Source organism: Equus caballus, chromosome 31 (assembly GCF_041296265.1).
Source record: "Equus caballus isolate H_3958 breed thoroughbred chromosome 31, TB-T2T, whole genome shotgun sequence".
NCBI lineage: Eukaryota > Metazoa > Chordata > Mammalia > Perissodactyla > Equidae > Equus > Equus caballus.
In genome coordinates, this window is record NC_091714.1 from 4,455,608 (window position 1) to 4,475,308 (window position 19,701).

The 19,701-nt window shown below is 37.6% G+C and overlaps 1 protein-coding gene across 7 annotated transcripts in view; it reads left to right on the forward strand.

Annotated features, from left to right (window-relative positions):
* PDE10A (phosphodiesterase 10A) overlaps positions 1–15,251 on the forward strand; it is a 540,491-nt gene extending 525,240 nt beyond the window's left edge. For all 7 annotated transcript variants that reach the window (XM_070256511.1, XM_070256509.1, XM_023633143.2 and 4 more), the window contains 4 exons: positions 5,963–6,074; positions 9,206–9,286; positions 11,748–11,836; positions 14,388–15,251. In XM_070256511.1, the coding sequence (XP_070112612.1) occupies positions 5,963–6,074; positions 9,206–9,286; positions 11,748–11,836; positions 14,388–14,505 (400 nt within the window). In that variant the 3' untranslated portion in view covers positions 14,506–15,251. The remainder of the gene's footprint in view (positions 1–5,962; positions 6,075–9,205; positions 9,287–11,747; positions 11,837–14,387) is intronic.
* Positions 15,252–19,701: the final 4,450 nt, after the last annotated feature.

A 19,701-nucleotide genomic window follows, 5' to 3' on the forward strand; every position in this document is an offset into this window, starting at 1 on the left:
CTTGTTAATATTTTCCAGAACAATTCTCAAACTATTGATATTCTCTTTATGTATTTTGTGTTAAAATCAGGATAACCGCATTCCCCAGTTGGTCTGGATCATTCTCGACTAACACCTGTTGTTCTGATGTAATTAATTATATTGGTACTCTTTTTCACTCTCAAAACTCTATTGGCTTGGACGTAAATTGTATGCTATAATATCCTTGTTGTGTGTAATCAGAGGATGGTATGTCATATAGATGAAAGCCATCACATTCTAGACCGTGGTCCACCAGTGGGGTCTAGAGTGATGGATATCTGTGATGTGTCTGGCACATAGTAGGTATTCAGTAAGTATGTGTCAAGTAAACAAATAATAATCCCAAATGGCAAATAGTAAAGAGTGTAGGTATTATCCTGTGATCTTATGCTCATATTTTTGATTAAGGGCATTTTGCGTTTTGGTAATTTGATAGTATTTTACAAATACTGATGAAGCTGGAAATTTGCCCTCCTTGGTACCCAGTTCCTTCTAGTGTTGTGCAGTATCATCTCATTTATCTAAAATATTACAGCACAGGATTCTCTTTTTTCACAAGTATTCTCTACAGTGTGACAGGTAATCATTTTACATAGAAGATATAGTGCATTCCAAATGAAGGCAGATGGCCTCAGGTACTTTCAGTGTTTTATCATTTATGAAAGCTTTTGGTCTAAGGAAGGTAAATCCTAATGACCAGTGGCTTAAAAATATAGGGTTTTATTTTTTATCACATTATAAAAGATCTGAAGATAGGTACTTGCTATCTTAAGTTCAGCTGCCCAGTGGTGCTGAGAGGAAACCAGGCTCTTTCTGTTTTTCTACTGTGAGGAAACCAGGCTCTTTCTGTCTTTGTGCTCCATCATCCTTGGCATATTGGCTGTTACTGGTCTCTTATTCTTGAGTCAGCCTGACTTTACCCATTCATTCTCCCATCTCATGGCCCTCTCAGTCTTTGTTGCACTTATTCTGGAGCTGAAGGTCACTTACATTCTCTTGATCATTGCTGGAAGTCCTAAGTGTCTCCCGATGGCTCCCTACCTGCTGTCCTTATACGAAGGGCAATGGTCCTTACCACCTGCTCTTCCTGCTGACTCTTATACTTTGTGTCAACTTGACATTGGGGTCACGACTCTGCTTAAAGATACTAGGTAATTTTACTATTTTTTTACTTTGAAAATCAAACAACCAGAGACCAAGTGTATATGAAAGTTGTTGCTGTGTCTTTCCAATGCTGATGAATAATTCACTTTTATATTAGACATACATAGCTTAGTGTTCAGAAATATCTTACATTTGAGAATGAAAAACTTCTTTGAACTTTATAAATAGGAGAGCCTGACAAATGATTTTAGGGTCCCAGAAAGGAATCATTAGACGAGTTTAAATCTTAACTTATAACAGGGGAGTTGCTAGTGATGGAACAGATGGAGAAATATAGGGAACCACAGAGAGAAACAGGAACGGTAAACTAATCGCTTTCTTCACTGAAATTTTCCTTCAAGCTCTTTCTCTCACAATTAAACCACGATTAACCACAACTAGAAGTGAATGTCACATTTCAAAACCAACTCTGGACTCAAACCAAGGGTAGGCGAAGGGTAGCTTTATTGTTTCTCACTGAAACTGTGATCGTTGTCTCCTTTTGATTAAAAACAGACCAGAGCATCCACAGAAATCAGAACATTATTGTTGAATTACAGCATTATTCTTGAATCACATTTCTATCCTAATGGAGAGGAACATACAGTTTTGCCTGAGGACCGTTTTAGCAAACCAATGTGGTGTAAGCTGTGAAATCAAATTAAATTATCCTTTTAAATATTAAAGGGACAAATATATGAGTTGTTGGTAGGTTTTCTAATTTTTATTTCCATGTATTTCATGTTGAGATTGCCTTCCTCAAGCATGTATTTTAAAAATAAACGAATTTCAGAATTTTATCATCTCTAAAAGCATTAGGAAACATGCAAATGGAAATGTTTATTCTCTGAATCCCAGGGGATATTTGGGCCCTTCAGAGACATCCCTGTGCCCCACTTCTTCCAAAGTCTTTCCTTAATCTAGATTTAAGAGCACATCAAAGAGAGGGTATGATATTAAACACTTGAATAATTCTTTAATCAATTCAGAAATAGAACGAGGAAAGTTGTAACTAGAAAAGCTACTACTGTGTATTTCGAAGAACAAGACATATTTGCATGGAGTGTTTTGTTCTTAGAATGAGACAGTTTCCTCTAGCGTGTTTTGCATATGACGGCACCCATGAGTCTTTACCTGCCGTAGTAAATGCACAAGGGCCACATTCAGCGAGGTATGTTGTATTTTTCAACTGAAGAACTTGCAATGTAGGGAAACTAAGTTCTAAAGTGAAATTACTGGTGTTCTCACCTGATCTGAACTTATAAAGAGTAGCCTGTAAGGGTTCTCAGCTCTAGGAATAATACAGAGATTTTGTTAGGCAAGTAAATTTTAAGTTAGAATTTGGTTTTTGTTGTTGTTGGATTTTTTTTGGTGAGAAAGATTGGCCCTGAGCCAATATCTGTTGCCAATCTTTCTCTTTTTGCTTGAGGAAGATTGTTGCTAAGCTAACATCTGTGCCAGTCTTCCTCCACAACATGGCTTGATGAGCAGTGTGTAGGTCCGCACCCAGGATCTGAACCTGTGAACCCCAGGCCACCAAAGCTGAGTGTGCAAACTTAACCACTATGCCACTGGGCCGGCCCCTGGAGTATTTTTTTAATAACAGCAAATCCCTCTGTGATATGCATTTGCTTGATTGACTCTCTATTCACATACAATTTCTTTCTCCCTTCCTTTTTTCTTTTTTTTTTTTGCTTTTGTTTTGTTTTTCTCTCTTCTTAGTGATATTTTTGAAAGCATCAACATGTTTAGGGTTCTATGACATGAAGGGTTGAGAACTTACATTTAAAGTTTGTTTCAGTGAGATCACCACTCTGTCATGCTTATGCTGATATTAAAGAGTTATCACTCATGTCATTGGAGACAGTAAGAGTCTAAAATCTTTGCTGTGGTGTTGGTTCTCCAGCTGGCCTGTCATAACTCCTGTAGATGTGAACATATTTCCACTTGGCTCTCCCTCTAACTTCTGGAATCCTCTGCTTTGCGTGTCTCCTCTATCATCATCCTAATTCAGGCTGCCATCATCTGTCGTCTGGACCACTGCAGTGTTGTCCTCAATGATTTCTCCACATCCTCCCTTACCCTCCTACGATTCTACAATTCCTTCCCCGACTGAGAAGACCAGAGGGATCTCTTGAAAACGTGTATCATGTCACTCCTCTGCTTGTAGTCTCCAGTGTCTTGTCATCAGACTTGGAATAAAAGCTGAACTCCTGGCTTGTCTCCAGACTTAGCAGCACCCCAAGTTCCAGTCATTCCTATGTTTCAGCCAAACTGGCTTTCTTGTTGTTTCTCAGACACACTACACATACTGTCCTCTCTACTGGAACGCTCTCACAGATCTTCATGTTTTTGCCTCTTTTGAAATATGTTTTACACAGACTTGTTGCATGAAATGTATGACTTTATTATTTCCTGCTTCTCTCCGCCAGAATTAGTTCTACAGTATCACGATCTATTTTTTTTTTTGGTTGCTCTAACCTTGCTTGACTCGTAACAGGCATTAAAATCTTTTTGGAATAAATGAAAATAGTCAAACCCCCTAAAACTACTTGCTTAAGAATTGTCTGTAACATAGGCGTTGTGTTGAGCTCTTACTTCATTGTTCTTAGTGACAAGGTTATACAAGGTCATACTAAGAGTACAGTTAGCATGAACTCGATCCCTTTCACACTTGGTTGTTAGAACAAGTTATGAATTAGGGATCTACACCAATTGGGTCCATATTCCATTCATGGAAAGAAATAAAACTATGCCAGTTCAGGTTAATGTTTCTGGACAATCATGACCATCCAACTGATTTGTCACTGAGAGTAAAAAAAAAAGTAATTTTATTTGTTAAAGGCATTTAATGCAGAATTTATCTGTTTTATGTACTTTTTTTGGTTAACAGTAAAATAACTGCTGTTAAATTGTTTTGTCTAAGTAATTTTGGCAGCTAAATCTAAATGATAGCTAGTTCATGATCTTTCCCACCCCAGTAATAGCAATGTTACCTGTGAAATCATTTTCAGTGAAAAATTTAATTCCATGTGTTTTACGGTGTCCCATTCTATGTACATTTTTTTTATTTCATAAATTTATGAGATAGGAAAGCCTTTTTAGGAGAAAGCTTATTAGAATACTTAGCCAAGAGAAATAAATGTTGAATTTTTTTTGGTAAATATAGATTGAATGAGATTGAATTATTTCAATGTCATGATATAATTATTTGTAAACAGAATAATAGTTTTTTCCCTGTTCTATTTCTGTTTAAATGAATTTACTATTGAGCAAACAGATAATATACTCATTCATTTAGAAGCCCAAATCTAGAAATAAATATTCTTCCTTTAAACCATGAAGTGCTTGGGAAATCACCTCGTCAAAAAAATAGAGATCCCTGATCATTTTAAGGGATGTGGATCTTCATGTGGCATCTGTTTGGGTCATAGGAAGGGTACGCATGAGTCTCATCGATGTTTATAAAGTTATCTCGTCTTCTCTGTTGGAGACATGATACCTTTGACGTGTCCGTATGAAAAGTAAGACTGTAGAAGAGATCATTTAATTAGGCAAATGGGCTAAAGGAATCGGGCTGATTGGAAATAAAAGATCCTTGCAACTGACTGGCGTCAAAGACATGGGTAATAGGAAAAGCAGCATCTCCTGGGTATCCTGGAATCGTCCCTTTAGGGAGCACAGCTAAACCAGACACTCTGCCAGTGTGACAGACAGATGCTCTTAATATGCTGTCTGCCCTGGTCGGGACAGGCTCAGGACCCGTGCAGGGTGATGCTCACAGGTGGGGAGTGTCTGTGGACCAACAAAGAGTGAGGCAGTGGTTAGCAGCAGTGGGTTTCGAAGAATCATTAAAATTTAGATATGAGCTGGAAACAACATCGTCTCACTTTTTCCAGTTTTGTATCTTTCTTCATTACTTGTCTTTGAAAGTTACATAATTTGCCTCATAAAAGTTAAAGTCAGCATGTTAAAATTCCTTAATTACTAGTGTGTAGTGTTGCCGTTAAGTGCAGCCTTCATTTAGGGGAACCACCTATCAGTGGAGCAAATCCACTAAAACTATAGGGGGTATGTCTCTGAATTCTTTAAGCAATTTTTATTTTTCTTCAAGCAGAAAGATTAAACCAAACAGTTTTTTTTTTTTTTAAAAGTCAGACATGGAACACACAGTTGTGAATGCAAAGCAACTGAAAAAGAAAACTCATTTCACTTGGGAGGTTAGAATTTGCAAAGTTTTCGGAAACTGTTCCCATCACATCCATTCTCTGCTCGTGGGGACACAGGAGGGAATGCTGGAGACCTGCGTCCTGTCTTGAGCTACTTCCACCTTGGACACGTCATTTCATTTCTTTGTACCTCAGATTTTCCTTATGTAAATATAAAATGAAAGGATTGGGATAAATATTTTGTTTCCACTCTAAATTTCCAAAATTGCATGAAAATGAAAATCTGGTCCATGCCTGTAAAAGGGTGCCAGTGGATTAAGATGGTAACAGAGCTGTGCCCACGTTATATTTGATTTCAGCAGTAATACCAAGGCAACAGGCACATATGATATCCTCTTCATGGGACCAGTGACACAAGTGACCGATGTTCTTAGAATTAAAGCAACACTGTTCTCTAATTCTGCCTTTCTTTCCTGCCTGTCAGTGGTATCTACTGTGTAACTCACTCTTTCCCCCATCATGAAGTAACGCCAACCTCAGTCTCATTCCTGAAACTACAGGAGTCCTTCCAGTTCTCAGTACAAATGTACAAATGCTGCGCTGACCACTTTTGTATTATTGCGTTCTAGAGACCGTGTCATTGGTTTGATGATGACTGCCTGCGATCTTTGTTCTGTGACGAAACTGTGGCCAGTTACAAAATTGACAGCAAATGATATATATGCTGAGTTCTGGGCTGAGGTATGTCCTTGCGTTTTATATGAACAGAGATAATATCAAGAAATGGAAGCAAATCAGAGGAGAAATTTTGTAAATGGATAATTTAGTAACAAGGTCTTAATTGTGCATGTTGCTAGTTATTTCAAAAAACTCTGGCCAATCACACACGATGAGGAATTTAGCTATTACACATACAGAGTGAGAACAGTCATTCTGTGACATCTGACTTGAATATGTGTGTAAGTTCTCTGATCTCAACTGAAAGAATTCAGGAACTTATTCACTGAACAATAGTGCAACAGTTTCCCTTATTTAATAGCCAATCTTTGGTTCATTCATTCAAAAAACATTACTGGTCATCTGTTTTAAGATAGGCACTGGAAAAGGTGTTAAGAAAGACTCAGAGTATCATGAGCTATATGTGCCTGCAGTTGGAAATTCGAGACAATAATCATTTTGTACCACAGACATATAAGATTATATAAATATACCAAATACTCTATTTAACTGCAAATTATGGGTTCTCTAGAATATGTGGGATATTAATTCATGATACTCCTGATGTGTGAAACAAACACGTAAATTACACTTTGGTTAACACCTTTTCTTGCCTGAATTATCTAAATTATCAGAAATGTGCATTTAACCCCTCAATTTTCTTTCTGAGTTGTCCATGAGTAAGCAGAATGTAATTATCTTGTTTAGATGAATCCACAAATACCTATAGGTCCACACATATTCCAAGATTACATTGTGGGGGAAAAAAACCCTACAAAACCTTTGGGTACCTCATTTGGTTTGAAGAAATACAGGTAAGTTTGGAAGCCAAAGAGTTGGGTAGTTGATGATCAAACCATATATCTCACTCAGGTAGAAGAATGTCGTTAAAAAGTCAAAACCGGCCAGTCATCCAGTTAAAAGGAAAGGCGAAATGGTTTATAATGTTGAATTGTTTCATAATGATGAAGCCAGAGAATTTGTGTCAAGTGGGAACCAAAGGCCTTGAGTTCCTTCTACTCATGGTGTTACTTCTCCAGAACACCTTATATGTTATGTGTGCATACTCCTGTATCATTTTTAAAAATTTGTTGTGTGTGTGTATGTGTCAGAACCTAGTTACTATCAGACTCAACATGGAAGGTTGTTTTCAATGTACATGTCTGAACTGTAATATTTGACTTTATCGTCACAGTCAACTTAATTTGCACGTGTGTCTAAAGGTAATCATCTGGAGTACATTCTCTGATTATCGCTGTTAAGAAGACTGGTCTGAAGCTAGCTTATTGTTTTGCAAATTATTTTATTTAACTATGACGTATTTCATACTTTAACAACTGTATTTGTATTCTAAAATATGAATCAAAATGTGAGAGGTATGTAGCACAGATTTTTTTTCCTTTTCTGTTCCTCTTTGGTTAAACAGTCCTCAAAGATCGATTAAGCTCCCAGCATATTCGTAGGTGCCCTCTTCCAGGACCTCATTGTTCTTGGGAGGAAATAGGAATAAAATCACCAGGTCCTGCCAGTTGATCTCCTAGATATCTTAAAGTCCGGTCTACCCTCCCATCCCCACCGTCTCTCCCTACTTCAGACTTCCGTCAGATCCTTCCTGGATTACTGTAACATTCTAACCCGGTTCCTTGCTTGTATCTTTTAGACTTAGTGTAACAGTAAGTAAGAGTGTGGTCTTTGGTGTCATGTGGTTTGAGATTAAAATCCCGCATTGTCACTTAGGATGAAACCTCAGCTAGGGTTCTGACTAACCACTGTGACTCGGCTGCCATATTTTCGAGATGAGGATGACTTTTCTGATTCTGTCAGTAGCCTGCTTCCAACCCTTTGTCTCTCCCTGCTGTTGAGATAAACACAAAAATTGTGAACTTGATCTGCAGAGCCCAGTGTCTCTCCAGGCTGTCCCAGCCCCTCGCGATTCCTTTATTCACATCTCCAGGTTGTCATCTAGCTCTCTGCCTGTCCCCTGACTTTTCATCTGCCTAGAGCACTCCCCCTCACGCCTCTGCAGCCCCTTCCTCTCCAAGCCTCAGACTAGGTCCCTTCTCCATGGTACACATTCCACAGGACTCAGTTGTTCTCCTTTTTAGCATGTATCCTTATTTGTTGAGTGCCTATTCAAATCATTGTTTATTTAAAATCTTTTTGCTTGTTGGACTTGTGAAATCCCGGAAAGCAAAGGGCCTAGTTAGTTTCATTCACTTAGAATAGAAAAGAAAAAAATTGGAGAGCCACTGATTTTAGTACTTAAAGTGATAACACTAGGCAAAAGCTGTGCTTGCTGTGTCTTTACGTTGTTGGGACAAATCCCTGTGTCCTGTACATTAGCAGTTGGTTTCTAGACCCCACCTTAGCAAATCTAAGATGTTGTTAGTTGTGTACTTCTGATTGCTGAAAACAAGCATAATTAAAATAATTAACATAAAAAATAATAAGGACATGTGAGGGAGGAATGGGGTATTAGGAAAAAAATTAGGGAATGTTAAGGAAGATTTTAATTTTTAACAAATAAATAAAAAGGGTAGGATAAGTTTTACAATCTATGAAATGGGGATGATAATATCTAACTCATAGTATTTCATGAAGATTAAATGAGATAACATTTACAAGTTATTTGGCCCAGAGCCTGCACCATAGGATGTCTTCAGTAAACAGCTATAGTTAGGACTTTTATGATAATGGATAGCCAGTCATACTGCATCTTTACTAACCCATCTTAGCAGACTATTGTTTCTTCTCGATCTATCAATATGTCTTGCTAAACCTTGCTTCACCTGGTTCAGTGTACATGAAAAATCATTTGAAAAAGGTGAGAAAAAGGCCTTTAGATTCTTCCATGTTTTTTTATTCTGCCTCAGTCTTTACTATATTTCCTCTTATTATAACTTGTACTGACTTCTGCAAAATTAAACCAGAAAAGCCGTCTGGGTTTCTGGTAATTCAGTACAGGAGAACATCAGGATAAAAACCAAACAATGATACTTCACATTTTTCATTATTATGACATTGGTTTGAGCCAATAACCGGAAACATTGTTCATTTTGGTGAAATTAATGAATAAGGGGAACAACTCTTTAATAGCAAAATTTAATAACTCTTTATAAGTTGAGAAAGCATGATTTTTCCCCTGTTTATCTTAGGGTGATGAAATGAAGAAGTTGGGAATACAGCCTATTCCTATGATGGACAGAGACAAGAAGGACGAAGTCCCACAGGGCCAGGTATGAATTATGTTGTAAAGTCAAGTAATTTAGAATGGTGATAAAATCGTAAATGAATAAAAAGCGTATACCATCTTACAGCAGCCAGAACTACTTGAAATCTTCTCCGTTTAGAGTTTGGGGCTAGGAAGACCAATATCAGGAAATCCTAGTTGGATGTAAAGAATTCCTAAATACCCTCGTCATCGCTTCTTTCTATAGATCTAATTGCAGTAAACAAGCTTCCTTTTCTGACTTGAAATAGAGAGGATGTATGAATTTGAATTCTTAATATTTTTAACAAGCAGAAAATATTTTGTCATTGAATGTACAAAGTTATTTTTTGGAAAGTAACATCAAAGAGTTTGATTAAGTCAACTTTTCCTAAAAAATAATGCAAAGTATTTTAGTACGTCTTGAGTTTTGTTTTAACATCAATTGGCATAATTATTCTCTTTCCAGGTCTTCCTCCATAATTTATGTTAATTTTTTGACATTTTGAGAGCTCTTGTGCCTTGTTAGTTTTGCATGTGTGCATGTGTCGTGTGATGTATTTGTCAGATTATGGTGTTTTTAAACTACTCCTCTTCTCATGTCAAATAAGGAAGTGAGTTTTGGACAAATATTTATAATGTAGAATTCAGTTTAGAAAACATTTTAGAAAATTCAAAGGATGATGGTTTTGGATAAGTTCTCAACTTTTCCTACTTTATTTCAAGTACATTTATTAACTCTTAATACAAAAGTTTAGGCAAGTCCACAGCTCGTAGGGACATCAGCACAGCAAGAGCCTCCATGTTTTTTTTCCTCCTCATTGACTTCAGTAAACAGTTTACTCATGTCCTTACCCAGTTTTTCTGATGGATGCTCATTGTTCCTTCCTCGTTGAAAGTGCACCTGACATGCCTGTCATGCATGTTGCATGTGTACTTTGCAGCTTAATTTCTTTTTCACGTTGTTTATGAGACTTCACAATATATGTACTCACAGCAATCAGTCTTTTCCCGTCCAGTGTCTGCTTTTCATGTCACAATATAGAATTCCTGTCCCACCCTGAGATTATTTAAATATTTACCTATTTTCTTTAGCTACTTTTTTCATTTCATCACTTTATATTTGATTTGTTAATTCTTTTGGAGTTTATTTTGTTATGTGGCTTAAGATAGGGGTCTAGCAATGTTTTTCTTTCCTGCTAGTTAAGCTGTCATCCCAACAGAATGCATAGGATAGCTGAAAATGTGATCAAAGAATGGGCTCTGTCCTAGTGTTATTTATTTATGAGAGTAGTTTGTTTTTTGACAAAATTCCAGATCCATTTACAGTATGAGTTTTAAATAAAATATTTCTGCGATCAGCTAATAGTTTACCAACTATATTGCTTCTGAATTGTGATTACTCTGACATTATTCTTTTGCATTAATAATAAAATACTCTACTTTCCTATAATAAATTTCTTTCTCGAGATCTTCTCCTCCATGATACCTGCTAAATATTAAAATAAGAGAGTCTCTGTGCACTATAAAGTTAAAGATGGAAACACATAGATATTGGACTAGTGAGGTTGCTGTGATGATAGACTTTTCAACAGCAGGAAACAGAAAGGAACCAAGTAGATTTGATTCTACCGTATCCTTTGGTGCATCTCACTGAAGTTGAGTTTTTTAAAGAAATTGATAAGCCATGGTTTGGGGGTCACCTCATCCAAGGAGCCGATTTTATCTCCTACATGGTGTCAACCACATGGGCAGTTATGTGAATCTAGACAAGCTGTGGTCTCTGGCCAATAGTGTAGCAGATCTTTTACGTCTGGCCTTCAGTAGGCCAGTCTGAACTAGCATCATTTATTTTCACAGTGGCCCAGAATTCCTAATAAAGTGTTCTAGAATATATATTTTTAAAGTACCACAGATGAACTGAAATCTGACGTACTGACAGAACTGTATCCTGAGAGAACTCTGATAAAGTCAATGAGACTTGTTATGGGTCAAATAAAGGGAGGAGGGAGATGAGGAAAATTTCAAGAGACCAAAAAAGATACCAAAAGCCAAGAGTAACAAACAGATAAAACAGCGTGCACTGATTCCCGAATATTAAGTTGGAGAAGAGTCAGCCATTTAGAATAGCTGGTTGACTTTGGAATGTCTACGGTAGAATACTAATCTGACCAGAGATAAAAACAGGACTTGAATTATAACTTGACTGGTCTATAAATAGAATCTCATTGACTGCTGTACTTGGGTTTTAGATTAAGTTCTTTTTATGTTTTCAATTTTTATGTGTTTTATTTTGAAAATGTATTTTAATGGATTTTTAACTGTCCTCTCCAGTAGTGTTCGTTGAGCACAAATGTCACGTAGCAAAACTAGAACGTTTAATTTTATAGTTAGGTGGGAGAAATAGAAAATTCACTTGGAAATATTGTGCTGCTGGAATCGCTAACGTGCAGTTGTGTTTCTTGTCGATGGTTTTTGTGCTGAGGCAGCTTGGATTCTATAACGCGGTAGCAATTCCCTGCTACACCACCCTTACCCAGATCTTCCCTCCCACGGAGCCCCTCCTCAAAGCGTGCAGGTATGTACATAGTTCAAGCTGTGATGTTGTTTTAAAAAATGACTAAGACTCCATGTAGGATTTTACACTCCGTCAGAGTGTGCGTGTGTCTTATTTATAGTTAACAATAAATATAATTTGATGGGCTGTGTGTTTGCCTAGGTAACAATTATATGTCAAGAGTATTTATTCTGGGGCTCACCTTGTAGCATAGTGGTTAAGTTCATGTGCTCTGCTTCGGCAGCCCAGGGTTTGCAGGTTCGGATTCCAGGCAAAGACCTACATCAAAGCATGCTGTGGTGGTGTCCCACATACAAAATAGAGAAAGATTGACACTGATGTTAGCTCAGGGCCAATCTTCCTCACACACACAAGAGTATTCATAAAGTTATACATTCACAAAAATGGAACATGGAGTTTTTTTGCTTGCTTTTATGACGTAGAGAGCCCTGCCCAATGCTGTTCCTAAAAAGATGAGACAGTAATGTCTGTTCAGGTCTGCTGCTTTGGAAAGAGGCTCAGCTTAAATCACACAGTTTATTGTTTAAATGGAAGAGAGGGAACCTTGAATGGGACCTCTCTCTTTACGTTTTATTTTCTTCCCAAAAGAAATGTAAGCTGTCTCTTATCTGTCCTAGCTTCAGGTTTCTTCCTGTCCTTTCATCATCTTTTTTGAGGGCTGAGCTCAGCTAAGAACATTGGAATTTTTTTTAAGATCTTTATTTTACTTTGAAAAGAAGTTCCCCTCCGGGGAAAGCGAAGGGTGATGGGCAGAGAAGCTGTGTGAGTTCTGCAGGTGAATTGGTGTCAAGGAGATTTTTCTAACTACTCTGCCAGAACCACACTTGTTGGGTGGAGTGTGCATGAGGGCGGGTGGGGGATGGGAAGGAGAGACACAGGATGGGAGGGACAGGGGACAGACATTTGACTTAATAATTTTAAACAAAACCAAAAGCCTTTAGTGTACTCCCATCCTCTGCTGTTGAAATGTATCTTATGAACTAAATTTTTAAGGAAAACAAACAAAACCAACAAGCAAGAAAATTTAAAAAATGATTTTTTAATTTTTTATTTTTTGTTTAAGTGATGGCTTCTCTTTCCCCTCTGCCCCCTGGGAGATGAACATAGCATCCCACCTTATTTTGTCAAGCCATCACGGACCTTAATCAGTGATTAGTTTATTAAAATACCATCTTATTACACGAGGGCTGAGCCATGTGGACAATATGGAGTGTGAACTAGGACTCATTTTTAATGGAATCAGGTTGAAAAAGTGAATGCCCCACCAAATTGAAATCCACACAGTATGTTGGGGGAAAAAAATATCCTAGGCAATAGTCAGAAGTCCTTTGCTATCCAAAAATTCTGCTCATTTTATGCTGAATATTTAGAATCAGCAGAAGGAATGCTTGCCGTGATTGTCAAGCACTGGGATAGGTACTCAGTTGTCTTATCACCTTTGCCACATCCTTGCTTCAGTGTACTTGGCTGAACCACGTAATCTCTTAAAGACCTTTTTAATCTTAAAAAAATTCATCGTGTGTCACTGGTGTCCAAGGAAACATAGCAAAGTTAGTGATGACCTTTTTCCAATATGTCAAAATATCTCTAGGTTCTGGGAGAATGATGCCTGGTGATATGGTACAAAAGTTAAAAGTATTACATTTTTCAGGTTATATTTTGGGGATTTCTTTTGTCCAGAGGTGTCTTAGCTTGTGTATGCTTTGTACGAATTTTGTGTTTGCCAATGCCAAAGTTGCTTTCTGATTCTGACTCTGTATATGGAAGCAAAGTGCAGGGTGGGAAATGGTGCGATCTCTGCCTGCTTAGCCATAGAAGGCAAGATGGTGGTCATGCAGTGGTAGTTATCACACCGTTAAAGAAGATGAAGATGCATGCAGCATTTGAACTGCAGATACTGAGAGGGTGGCAGAGAAACGAGGCTGCATTTGAGACTGGAGGTCACCAGAACACAAACACGGTTTCACCATCACGAGGAAATTTCAAATGTTTGTACCAGGTGTGACTTACGGTGACTTTTTATTTATGACATAGTGTCCAAAATCAGGCTGCTCCCCAGTTTCAAGTGTGATGTGACAGGGACTGCAGCCTCCAAGGACATGCACTGTTTCCACCCCGCAGAGTCTGAAGGCCCTGGCTGTTCCTTTGGTCCTGAACATTCTTGCTGCTCGGGCATCCTCCCCATCCATCTATCCTGCATGTTCCTCAGTAGTAAATCCTAAGGCTCATTTTCCTTTTTGAGTTAACCCTTCAAATGATCTGTCCTGAGCCTCGCTTTCCTTTTTGACCTTGCAGTCCAGAGCTGGTGGACAAGGTACCCCCCAGGCTTTGGTGGTTCAAGGCCCTTCTACGGACACTAAGCTGCAGGGGCAAGTCAGGGAGACACAATGGGAGCCTGCCTGGTCTCAGCAAGCTGGTTATTATCACAGTCAGAATGACACCAAAAAGCCACCATGCTTAGTCATGCCACAGGAGGGTGTGGTTAATTTTTGAGACAGAGTCCAGAAATCCTTCTTTAAACATCACCTGTCACTGTGTCTTTTATCCCTAGGAATAACCTCAGCCAGTGGGAGAAGGTGATTCGAGGGGAGGAGAGCGCAGTGTGGATCTCGTCCCAACCAGTGGCCCAGGGGACCTCTGAGAAGGTGCCTGTGAAGATTGATGACTGATGCCTGCTGATGAGCTGTCCCACCTGAAGATGCTCGTCCAGCTTCTTTGACTTTTCTTCCTTTTGTTTTTGTGGGGGGAAACCTACATCTGGTACCTGGGATGCAAACCTCTTCAAGAAGGTAACATCAAGTCAATATGTCAAGCAGATGACTGTCTCATCTGTAACGCATCATAGACAGTGGTCAACCAGGACCACCCCATGACCAGAAATCAGCTGTCCACGTGACTCCATTGGACTTGCAAACTGGCCTTTTCTAATAGGCTAATATTGCTGAGGCCTTAATGGAAATGGACAAAAATTATTCAGAAGGGGGTACTTTTCCATTGTATCTTTCTAGTGAGGGTTTAAAATGGTACTATTATGATATTGTACTTTGGCTTTAACACCAATGTTGCTTTGATGTTGTTGGTTATAAATAGGAATTTTTACACATTACTATTGTGAATGTTCATGTGTGACCTACTTGTAATTAGCGTGAATTGTAGCAGCCAGCCTCAGGACAGGCGTTATCGAGGTTACGGAGTAGGAAGTGTCTTTCTGCAATCAGTGATGGAAAATAGTCAGATTCTTGTCTCAAAGCCTCATGAATTAAAAGTTAGGTGGACTAAAGTGTATCCTTTAAGTTTGTACTAAAGGGCTTAGATGAGTAAATTTAACACTAAAGGAAGTAGACATTCTTTCATCTGGAGAAGAGATGCAAATATACATCATAATAAATTCAGAACTCTAAGTATCAATTCAAAAGACGTCAAAGAATTTTTTCTTAATTTTCTTTTCTTCATTGTAGTCTTGGCAGATTTACTAAACCTTTTGCATAAAGAACAAAATAAAGGAAAAGCATATGAAATTTGTTTTTTAACGGACAAGTCTTATGGATGTAAAATGTGAATTTTTAATAATGATTCCTTTCTATTTTCACTTGGTGTCATTGCAGAATTTTAGACGCACACTCAACATGAAAGGTTTATTCTGCAAATTATTTAAAATATCATACATTTCTCTCAAAATCAAATTAAACCATAAAATTTAAGTGTTCTGTAATTTTTACTTTGTTCTGCTGAATTCATCTCCCATTTATCCCTTTTTATGTTACTCGATCATCTTTCATAAGCTTTCTGTCTGTGACAGGGGAGTAGAAGAAAACAGTGTAATTGCATTGTGGCTTATGTCTGCTCTCTTTACTCTGGTTAAGATCAAAATCTGCATAGAAACCTGTGGTTTGGAGAGTTTCTTCTGTATAATTTTTGGTAGACTAATATTACTCTACAGTGTAAATATTATACAAAAGTCATAGTCTGGACCTCTTCCTACGAGGATTATAAGCCAGTCACTTCTGGTGCATATTAATGCTGTAAAGATCTTTAGCACAATGACACAGGCACCTCCGAAGCTGTCATTAGTCCTGACCTGAAGGAATTAAGCGTCTCAAGAAGTGACAGGCCAACCCATAACAGACACCTTCTCCACTATTCATGTGGCAGGAAACTGGAATATTCCTTTTAATAAAATAAATTTTTAAAATATTCTTCTACATTTCAATACTGTACACGTTGTTGTTCATATGAGTTTGGTTTTTTGCAAAAAAATTAAATCAGATGTTTCTACAACATGGTTTATTTATGCTGTAGCAGAGTTCGCTATACATAAACATTGTTCTTATTTTAAAATTAACACTATGTGTTCAGTTTCCTTATGGGCTTCTGAAGGTTGCCATCTTGCCTACACGGGGCATCATTTGGGACTGTAATTATACAATATGAGGTAAAATGAAATAACTAAAGAGAGAGAAATACCACTGTGGCTAGGTACACACATACACACACATGTAGATATACACATGTATGTATGAGAGAAAGAGAGAGTGATGCAAACACATCTATGAAAAATAAAAATCAGCCCCATTCTTCAAAAACGGTGATTTTTTTGTGCTGGAAAATGTGTATTGTTTGATAAAGAGCTGAGAAGAAAGTGTCTTTTTTATGTTAGTGTATTCATAGGATTGAATACTAAAAAGTTGCGTATTTTTCTGCATCTAAATTTATGAAACCGGACCCACCAATTTCAACTTCCATCACAAAAGTTAATTTGGTCATTTAATTTAACTTGGAGACTGAATTGCAATGGGGGAGGAAATATCATTTAAGATTGTTGTTGAATTAAAAGGATTTTAAAAGAATGCATGAATTCTGCTTCTCGATAGAGAACGGTTATGGGGGGAGAGAGTCCTATGGGCATTTTTGCATTTAAGGTTGCTATTCCGGTAAGATTATCACAGAAAATTCTCCTATTGTGACACCGCCAGGTGTATTATATCATATGACTGCACTTTGAAGAGTTTCCCAAAGAAATGTATATGGATTAATTGGTTGGTTGATTTCTCATAAAATATTGTCTTAATGGAAACAGAATTTGAAGCAAAGACTCTATTCTAATGTAAAATGTTCATATTGCTTTTACCATGAGTAAGATTTACTTAGGAATCATAGATTTACCTAAAATAAAAGGGCCCAGGATGCAGTGATGTTTAGTGAACAATCTGTTCTGGAAAAAATATAGTGAGGAGCATTTTTGCCTTTTGGCAGATATATTTAGCAGAAAAGCTTTTGAGTTCTCATCTTTTTCCCAGATCTTTTCTCAAAAAGATAGATGATTTTTGTTACCAAAAGTTTTGGTGAGTTTCTCAGTAGGCTGGTTTTCGATCTTGGGCTAACCAGCTGTTAGTGTATATAGAATGTTTGATTTGCAGACATTTTTATTAGTTGTGCTGATTTATAATAGACAGTTTTATTGTCAAATGAAGTGATTCCATTATCTTGCCAGAGATAGTGAAAATATTTTTTAACTAGAAATTTTCTTGGAAATGCACGCCGACAACAACATGAAATATTGAGCTCCGGCAGTGGAATAAAATTCTAAAAAAGTGCAAGCATCTTATTAAACAATAGTTGACTTTGAATTAATTAGAAAAGCTGAAACAAATGCAATGCGTGTGGAAAGTAGTTCTCAAAAATGGCCCTTTGACTCAGGCAGGAATTGTGATGCATTTCCCAGCTTCCGTTATTTCTAAGAAGCGCACGAGAAACCGGTCTTGGAAGAGAGACCACATTGAAATACTCACAGTTGTCCTCATTCCTGACTCTTCTCTCAATGAAGAAACATCTGTGCAGAACATTACAATGCTACTCGAACTGATGTGTTCTCAGAGCAACAAAATCAGAAATAATTTGAAGCTAGATCTGTTCAGTGTAGGTTTCCTCCTCTTAGCATGCTTTTTAGATTTTCTAAAATTTTGTTTTGTACAGTTGATCTCAGTGAATTTTGCTTTATTGGATGTTCAGCTACACTAGATCTTTTTGTACGTGACACACATAGATGCATAAATCCTTAGCTACCTGGAATTTTTAATAGATTTCATTTTGAGGATTATGTTTCTGGCCTTTTAACTCAGAATTAAGGTTTGAGCTTTAATAGGATTAAATTATTCACCCCGCCTTGGCCAGTGCCTTTATTTTAAATACTCATTTTTCTTCTTCATTCATATAGTCACTAGTTTGCTTTTCTTGCTTAACTATAATTGGAAACATTTAAAGGGACACCCATGGTTAATTTTATCAGGTTGACTGAATAAGACCTTTCTCTCCTCAGATTTCTCTCCTTTATTCACATATACCCCCATATACCCTCATAACTACAATCAATGAACTGTTCAGATTCAGTATTTTTTTTTGCAAGAACTTCCAAGAACTATGACACTGATCATGATGTGATTTTGTTGGGTTTCTGGTACATATGCATGATTTAGATTTTGAAAATCACTTCTATCTTTATATCTTTCAAGTATGTGTTTGCTTCCTACACTTGGCTGATTTTATTTAGGGTTTGATTCTTTAAAGCCTTACTCATTTAATCACATTGGTGTATCCCTTCTATTGCAAGCATTAATCTGATTTTGAGATCACTATAAAATGTGAATTAGCCGAACTTGTTCTCAATTCTTCCTTCCCCATGCTTGTCAGTAGCGCATGGCGGTTCTGTTCTTACCTTTACGTAAGTATTTATCCTGATGACACATTTTTCCAATTCCTTTAAACAGCTATCTTAAGTTTCAATTAGTGATACCCAATGCAGTACTTACACTTTTTGTTTTGTCTTTTCTTTTTTACTGGATATCTTGGTTGTCTGAAGCATTAGATGCATTTATGTGATGAAAAAAATAGCAAAAGAAAGAAAGAAAAAAGTTTCAGTGGTGTTCTGATTCTAAATTTAAAAGATGGGACACAGGGAAAGACATTCCTAAGAATCACGTTTAAAGTCGTGAAGAGCATTACTGTCATCACTCATCGAAGCTTTTCCCTTCTTGACCCAACAGTGGGAAGTGTGCTGCGTACTTTGCGCATCATTTGCCTGCTCTTTACAGCAGGTGTGAGTAAATGGTAACCGAGAGCACGCACACCCTAGTGTGGCTCTGCTGGGGCACAGAGTATTGTCACCCAAGGACTCAGATGGAAATTTACAGCTGAATCCAGATTGCCAAGTAGAGAAGTTAGTTTACACATGTCAGGTTTCAGCTCATATTTTTAAGGTACCGTAGATTTGCAGAAGTTTAAATGGAAAGTTTTTATTCCCATTGTAGACTAAGTTTTAAAAGCGCTTTACCTAGTACTCTAGCTCACCTCAAATATCATTATATCATGGGCGTGACAGCTTTTGGTTTTGTCCATTGGTTACCGTAATACCGAGCCCCATGCCAGATCTTAAATAGCCTATGTAAATGACATATAGGAGTATTATTTTCCATACGGTCTGTTGTATGGTGTATATTCTGTGTATCCATCTAGTGTGCACATTGAAAGTTCAATAGATTTACCTATAGAAGGTCTTTCTAGACAATGCCCCTACCTATTCACCGGACCCAACCCAGTGACCCAGTTGGAATAATATGCTTGCCCAAGACACTGTGAAACAGTTACCAAAATTTGTAGAAATGCAGCATCTTGAATCTGTCTGTAAACAGAAGGTGACTTTCTTTACAAGTCCACATGAACAAAAGACAACCTTTATTCCTGCCAAGCTGAGGCGTCTGAGAGTTTGCTGGGGTGATCTCCTTGCCGCCCAAAAGGCTGGAGTGTGATGCGGGTTACAAGCTATCAGAAATACAACGCTCAAAATTAAGTGATGTGTAGAGTCAATGGAT